The following is an 8,145-nucleotide window of genomic DNA, read 5'->3' as shown; positions in this document are numbered from 1 at the left end:
AAGTTTCATCCGAGGCACAAAGTGTACTTGAAAACGCCTACCAGACTGAGGCGATGAAAAAGCGGATGGTGCTCCCTGTAGGAGGAGCAGGCCTTTTCAGACACTGTTCTCAGGAGTATAAACTGGTGCCTTCAAACTGGTCTGTTTTTATGTTGATCATGTGCCTACTTGACAAGCGGGCAATTCCAGCCTGGAAATCCGTTTCTGCAAATGCACCAAGCAGGATATATGCCCAATGAGAGCCGCAGCCATGGGGGTTCCACGCAGCAAGTAGCTAGAGATCATCTAGCTGACCAGCAAAGGGAAACTGGCCAAGGGAATGATGCTCTTTCTGCAACCTGGACCCCCATGCAGCCTTTAGACAGAATGGAGCACACACATGAGCCCATGAGCAGTCACATGCCCCCTCCCACACAGACCATCACATGGTATGGGTCAGTGAGAGACGATGAGGACCAGCACGCTGTTTCATTAGTGTGCAGAGAAAGGGTCTGTCTCTGCCGTTGCTTGTGTAGAACGGTTTGCAGAGATCCTACAACGATATTAATGCATCACGAATGGGTTTTCAGAATGTATACAGGCGCTTTCAAGGACTATTTGATGCACCCCTCTTAGCCACCCTGCAGAGTAAGCATTCTGCACATGTTTGATATGTGAGGCTTAGAGAAGTGAGTGTAGCTTGCCAGAGGCTATGCACGCAGTGAGCAGAGAGAGCAGCAGCGTCAAGTGTGGGCCAGGCGGCTCCACTCTTCATTTGCGGACAGGATTAAAAGTGGAGGTGCAAATAAGAGAGTGGAACCCGCCTGGCTGGAGAGGTGATCTCAGCAAATAGTGCTGGGTGCCAGGTGTTGTCCCCCTTCCTGTCTGGTCAGCTGACAAGGAGGGGAGCGCCTGGCTTTTTGATGTCTGCCCATAGTCAAGGTTGTTGTTAGGGGCCATCACCTCAGCTCTGACCCATAGCGATCATGTGCACCACGGGCCGAAACCCTGCCCGATCCTGTGCCTACACCCATCCTTGCAGCCACTGGGTCCATCCATCTCCTTGAGGGTCTTCCTCTTTTTCGCTGCCCCTCCACTTTACCGAGCACGAGGTCCTCCTCCGTAGTTCACAGGCTCATGTTTTCTGACAAAGGAAAAGCAAAGAATACGAGGAGATGCTCTTTCAAATGGTGCACCTTTAGCTGCAATGGAAGCAAACCAACAAAACCCAGCTGTGCAAACCCAGCCCACGTGTTCCAACATGGTCGATCGATGCCGTGATCGATCTAGACAAAGAGCGAAAATCCACTACAGCCTCCCGTTGTCTCACTGACTCTGAAAAGCAGCATCTAACGATTTGGGTGGAATGGAGTGCAATGGTTCAATTGTATTTTACAATGGTGAATAGTATCCTTTTTTTTTAAAAAAAAAAAGGTGGCTCTTTCAGGTTAGCCTTCTGAAAAGGATTTCTTATATAAGAGAAACATGAACGTCTTGGGTAGGTGGACAAATAGATCTTCTAGCCACGCTTCTAGCAATATCAACCTGGCCACAGAGGCATCACCCCTGGCTAGGCTGCTGCGTTGTAGAATTTGACAAGCCAGTGACAAGGAGGTGGCCATGCTAGCTGCTCACAAACGCCTTCTCTGCATGCCTGTCTTGAGCAAGACTCTCCCTTCTCATTGTGGGTTTGGAAATTTCCCATCAGGTCAAGTCAGCCTGCTGGAGAGTTGCGGTGCTGCGGTTTGGGTTGCCGTGGAAACGGCTGCCTGTCAGGTGGAACTCGAGCTGGTACCCTCTGTGGAGATCCCCACCACCTGGTCCGCCAAAGGCCAGTGGCCCCGATGTCTGCGGCGCTGGCCGTCCATGGAGACCGTGGAGTGCATCAAGGTATCAGCAGGCAGGTCCCAGCTCACCAGGGCAGAGATGCTCACAGCCGGACCCATCGCAGCACAACTGAGGCTGGGTGGGCCCACAGGCTTCCCAGGTCACCGGTTCTCCTGGTGTGGGGGCTGGGCCAGCAGTATGAGCACCACTGGAGGAGTCGGTAGAAATGCAGATTCAGGGGCCTCGTGCTGCTCATGAGCCTCCCAGGGGGCTCCCCTGCACACACCAGTGTGCGAACCACCCACAAGAGAAGCCGGACTACTGAGTGTCCTGCTGCGAGATGGCTTGTGTTCTCCCCCGGGAGTCACTGGGTGGCACAAACAAGTGCTCATACGCCAACCTAGACGCTGGGGGTTGAGTCCACCCAGAACTGCATTGAAAGGCCTGGTGACCTACTTCCAAAACTGAGCATCGGGGACCCCATGGAGCCCACTTCTCCTCTGACACCTGGGGCGTCCCCACAGAAACTGGTCTTCCCCTTCCCTGTCCCCATGCAGAAGGCACACCTGCTGGTTATCGCTCCCCCTGACCAGTGGGCAGCTTGGGGGAGGGCTTCTCCTTCCTTGGCAGCAGTCGTCTCATCCCCCTCCCGCTTTTTCCCTTCTCCTAGTCCCTTGGGTTTGACTTGTTGGCCCGTCCCAGTTATCACTGGCAGCTGGACTTCTGCCGGGCCGAGCAGGCGCTGCTGGAGCTGCTGGACGAGGACGGGGGCTGCCGCGGGAAGTGCTTCCAGCTCCTGCTGCAGATGAAGGAGGAAGTCTGGTGTCCCGGGAAGAAGCCAGTTCTCACCTCCCACCATCTGCAGGTGAGTGGGGGCCAGGCTCACTCTCCGGGGCTCAGGAGGTGCCCATCCGCATTCTCCGCGGGGCCACGGAGAGGGGGTGTGAGTTTGAGGCTCGAGTGTCCATGTTCAGCTTCATGCAGTTCATTACTTGTATGGCCACGACAATCTAAGGCGCCCTGGTGGCACTGTGGTTTACGCATAAGGCTGCTCCCACCCAACCCACCGACTTCTCCGAGGGAGCAAGACGGGTCTGTCTGCGCCTGTAAAGATGGGCAGGATCAGAAACCCATTATTAGCCCCGATCCTGGGCTCTCGCTGCACTCCATCCAGAGGTTTACCTCTCCCCCAGTGACTCTTGGCGGCCTCACGCGTTGAAAGGCACCAGTCACAGGCTCTGTGGTTCAGCCCTCCCTGGTCCACCAACCTGGCACCACAGGACTGTGTACTTCCAGGAGTGGGCATTTAGGGGGGAAACACAGCAGTGACTTGTGGAGAAGAATGGGGCAAGCTCTCTTTTCCTCCAGCAAGGAACCTGGGTGAGGCAGTGGTGACGCAGGGGCTGCTGACTGCAAGGTCAGCAGTTCGAAATGACCAGCTGCTCTTTGGGAGAAAGGTGAAGCTTTCTACTCCTGTAAAGAGATGCTGTCTAGGAAATCCACCGGGGTGGTTAGACCCTATCTACCGGGTCACCGGGAGTTGGCATTGACATGGTGGCAACTCTGTCCACTCTTGGTCCAAGGGCAGAGCCCCTCCACCGTGAGGCCTTCCTTCCTGTGGGATGGACGTGGATGGGGACAAGTGTGGGATTAGACACTCATGCTAGATGACGGCTTGCCGACATTGAACACTTACCAAAGCTTCAGTCTGAGAAACGTGGAAGAGACTGGATTGCAAAACATTACCAGAAAGCTCTTAGGAATTACCATCCTTTCCCCAAAGTCTGTCAGGGCCCCCCTTCTCCCCACAGAAGCTCTCCCCTGAGGGGATTTCTTCTTGTGCATGGGCTTAGTTTTCATCCGTTTGGTCATCCTACTCAAAGGCGAGCAGGCTCGGCGACAAGTGCCTTAACTGCATCAATTTGCTTTTGGAGATAAATATTTTAACAAACAAGTAGAATTCATTTCTTTCCCCTACCGAGGTTATTTTGATAAGCACAAGAATATCTCTGACTCGTTTGCTCAAAACAATTTAATCTGAGTCAAAATAGAAGTCTGCCGAATGGTTCGATGCTGGCATCAAAGAATGGGTTACTTATTCAACCAAACGTTGGCTGCACGATTCTGGGTGGCAGGGACATAAGGGTGGAGACAAGCACAGTCCCCTACTCTCATGAAGTCTCCATTCTAGAATGGGAGGTGAGACAGAGAGTAATGGCAAAAGTCCGTACAGAAAACCAACCAGCCAGCCTTACTACTGTGGTCAGTGCTAGGATATGTGTAAGTGCATATTGGGGGAATTTTGACCTGGTAGGTAACTTTCCTGGACAAAGGAGAGAAAGAAGCGTGCTAAAAATGTATATGTATGTATATGTATATGTATGTATATATATGTATATGGGTAGATGTAGACATATATGTATGCATATGTGCGTGAAATGTATGTGTATATGTATGTCATGTATATTTATGTTTATGTATGCATGTGTAATGTAAGGATATGTGTATGTGTATATGTATATATAATGTATGTGTATACAAGGGGGTACCCCCCCAATGGAATTTTTTTTCAAAGCTATGTATTTAAATATTTTTATGAAACAACCTTACCACCTCCAAAGTATTCTCCATTACACTCAATAGATTTGTCAAATCTGCAATTCCATTCTTGGGAACATTTTTCAAACTCCTCTGTTTGGATGGCTGACAACACCTCCCTCAGTTTTTTTTCCTTCACCTCTTTCTTCTACATCATCAAATTGCTGTCCTTTCATGTCCCTCTTCATTCACTGAAACAAAAAGAAGTTGCATGAAGTGAGGCCAAGTGAGACAGGTGCTTGGGGACAGAGAGGCATGCTGTTTTTTGCCAAAAACTGGAGTGCTGAGATGGCTGGCTGAGCAGGTGCATTGTTGTGGTAGCAAAACCAGTCCGCTGCCTGGCACAAATCAGGCCTTTTTTTTTATCACGCACTGTTACACGCTATCTTTTCAGAACCTCTACGTACAAAGAAAGCTTCCATTGATGTATGGAATGTTCTAAGAGCTGTAAGAGAGCCCCCAATAAAATGATTTTCTTTGAACAAGAAAGCTTGATGACCAGTCTGACCTGGTGGAACAAACTCCAAATGCACTACCCCCTCACATCACATCTGTTTTTGGGGGTACCCCCTCGTCTGTAAATGCACTTGTATATTGCTGCATATGATGTGTAAGGATCTGTGGGAGAAGAGCCTGGTCAACGAGGTCAGCGTGGCCAGAGGGAGCCAGCACGGGGCAAGATAAGCAAGATGGGAAGTAGGGGCCAAACTTCTCCATGCCCTTTCAATCGATCAACAACAGCCAGCCTCAAAGTGTTTGATGGATGGGGGAACACGGACACATTAATGTCTGAACAAGGGTATGTGGTCTGCAGAGGGCGGGGCAAGACCAGGTGACAGCCAGGAGGAGGTGGGGGAGAGAAGGAGCCTTGAGAACTTCTGATGGGACTCGATGGGGCGTGGCGAGGGAGTGTGGACTGAGCTTTGTGTCTTGTGTCACTAAACGGATAGGATACACAGCTCAGGAGGCGGGGGCCCTGCTCGTGGCCAGAAGATGGTGAGTTCAGTTTGGATGTGCTGAGATTGCGGGAACGCTTAGATTTCTGAGAGAGAGTGGGTAAGCAGGTCCGGGGAGAAATAGGGGCTGAGGGATAAGCATCGCAAACCACCTGCATTCAGTGGTCATTCAGGGCAGGGCGGTGCACGAGAGAGTCTGGGGGAAAGGACAGAGGGAGAAGAGACAGAGCCCGGTCCTGGTTTAGAGACATCAGCGTGGAGAGGTAGGTGGCAGTGGATGCGCCTGCCATCACTGGGGGAGCTGGGGCAGTCGTGCTGGGTGGAAACCAGGAGGGAGCGCAGGCTTGGAGGCCAGGTGGAGAAGGGCTCATGAGGTGGAGTGTGCGCCAGAGAGGTAATGAGGCGAGGGCGAAAACACATGGAGATAGAGGCCCAGACCTTCGGGAGAGTCACTTTACAGGCTCCGTGGCCAGAGAATCCATCTGTGGTGGATAGAAGCAGGAGAAAAGACAAACAGAGATGTCTCATGGGCAGAGAGGTAAGAATTAGGATGAGGCATATGTGGTTTGGCGGTGAAATTCCCACCTTCCATGTGCAAGACCCAGGGATGCCGCTGGCCAGTGCGCATCCTGCTCCGGCGCTGGTGGAAGCTTGTGATGGGGCAGCAGCGGCGCTGCCCAAGACCCGTCCCTGAGGGTTGGAGATGCGGACTTGGAGGGGCAGGGGCATTTCTCATGTTTGCTTGTGTGTTTCATGGTAAGGAGGAGGGTGACTGATGACGCTCCACTCCTGGATCCGGAGCCCAGCCGAGGAAGAGGGAAGGTGTAGACTTCAGCAGAATTGCCTTGTGTGGAAGGAAGAGCATCCACATTCCCGTCCAGTCTGGGACGGTGATCTCTCAGGGGTGGGGGATTATGGGCATCAGGAGAATGGAGATCCTTGGAAATAGCCGTGTCGAATGAATGAATGAATGGTGACGTGAGCAAGGTGGCCGAGGAGGCTGGCAGGGCCAGGCTGCTTCTGACTGTCTGGCAGGGCCTTGCAATCCTATTCTGCCACACACCATGGCCCCTTCCTCCTTCCCTGGTGTGGGCTCAGTAGTGCTTCTGCAGAGTGCTCCCCAGTGGTCCCAATTAAGGTCTGACACCCATCTCTTCTCCTCCCAGACAGTGCTCTTTTGGACTTGTGAGAAATATCCCCACGCCAAGGACTGGCAGGTTTTCAGCAAATCCTTCCTGCGGCTGGTCCGGAAGCTGCACAAGTGCGTGAGCCAGCACTTTCTGAAGCACTACTTCGTGCGAAAGAGCAACCTTCTTCGCTATGCCAACTGGACAGACCTGGACGTCCTAGCCACCAAGCTGGCCACCTTCCTGAAGAACCCCCAGGTCATCCTGCCCTGAGGCAGCCCCTCGGACGTTTCGCGTGGGCTTGACTGCTCCACTAGGATCCTGGTCTCTGTCCAGTGCCAGGATCCTGCCCAGGAGAGAGGCGGGCACCGCAGAGGAGGACATTCTGAACTACAGCATTTACGAGGGGGAGAATGGTCCCAGGATGTCGGAGTCAGGCCTGGCCTGAGTCAGTGAAGCATTTCAGCCCTCTCGCTACTACCTCTCACATAAGGAGCCCTGGTGGCATAGTTGCTTTGCTTTGAGCTGTGACCCATAAGGTCGGCAGTTCGAAACCACCAGCTCCTCCGCAGAAGAAAGACTGTCTACTTCTGTACGGAAACCCACAAGGGCACTTCTGTCCTGTCCTATAAGCTAGCCTCTCTATGAGTTGGCTTCAACTTGAGAGCAGCCTTACCTCTCTTGGGGACAGCTCTCCCCAAGCTTCCCCAAGCCAGATTCTGAACTGATGCAGTTCTACGTTTATTTGCCCTTGCTCGGCCGGGCCCGAGGATCTGGGAGGAGGATAGGGACAAGGACCCCTGGAGGGTCAGGCTGCTGCTTGGGAGGGGGGCTCCGGCTCACTGACCCTCGGCTTGCGATTTTCCTGTTTGTACAAGGGGACTGTGGCTTTCCCTCCCTGGGCACCCATTCAGGGCCTTGAGCCTATGGGGCTGTGCTGGTGCCTTCTGAGGGGCAGGCCAGGGACCTACATGGACTGTTACCCATGGGGTAGAATAGCGCTCTTTGCATCCCAGAGCCCCCAGATGAGGCCAGCAATTGCAAGAGCTCAGCTGCCTACGGGAAAGTGGACGTTCAGGTTCATCCTGACCTTCGACGGCCCCCACTCGCCCGTGGAAAACTCTGTAGAGCACAGTTCTATTCTGACACACAGGATGAGCTCAGCACGAGGCTGAGTTGGATCCACGACGACTTTCTTGTTTTGTTTTGTGCCCTGGATTAAAACCGACCTGAACGAGAACCCCGGGGCAGTCGGCCGAGTGCCTGTTTGCCTTTGCTTCCCAGGCTGCCACAGTGAATCACACCGAGTGGGCTGCCTTAGGAAACAGAAACACCTGGAAGTCCAAGTCCCGGGCACCAGTAGCTCATCACACTGTGTCTCCCTCCAGAGGCCAGGCCTTCTGGGTCAGCGTGTGGCCGTGCCGTGGTGTTCCTTGGCACAGAGCTCTCCCCGTCTCTGGCCCTTTCCGAAGATGCCCCTGGAAGGGGCCAGGAACCGAACCCACCTACGGCAGCATGGCCATGTTTAACCGAACCGGTAACAGCTGCCAAATAGCAGCCTACCAACCCAATCTCCCTACACCGGGCCCATTGACAGGAACAGGGTAAACTTCAACATGTCCTCCGAGGTAGACACTTGAGTGATTCCAGTGACATCA

General features: G+C 53.2%; 1 protein-coding gene across 1 annotated transcript in view; it reads left to right on the top strand.

Moving 5' to 3' along the window:
• MAB21L3 (mab-21 like 3) overlaps positions 1-7,742 on the top strand; it is a 22,339-nt gene extending 14,597 nt beyond the window's left edge. The window contains exons 4-6 of the mRNA XM_045283701.1: positions 1,688-1,869; positions 2,477-2,671; positions 6,527-7,742. Coding sequence (XP_045139636.1) covers positions 1,688-1,869; positions 2,477-2,671; positions 6,527-6,760 — 611 coding nt within the window. The 3' untranslated portion in view covers positions 6,761-7,742. The remainder of the gene's footprint in view (positions 1-1,687; positions 1,870-2,476; positions 2,672-6,526) is intronic.
• The last annotated feature ends 403 nt before the right edge of the window (positions 7,743-8,145 follow it).

The sequence above is a fragment of the Echinops telfairi genome, unplaced genomic scaffold, assembly GCF_000313985.2.
Source record: "Echinops telfairi isolate 266 unplaced genomic scaffold, ASM31398v2 ScPeMD7_7466;HRSCAF=8504, whole genome shotgun sequence".
Taxonomy (NCBI): domain Eukaryota; kingdom Metazoa; phylum Chordata; class Mammalia; order Afrosoricida; family Tenrecidae; genus Echinops; species Echinops telfairi.
This window is presented reverse-complemented; position numbering and strand designations above follow the sequence as displayed.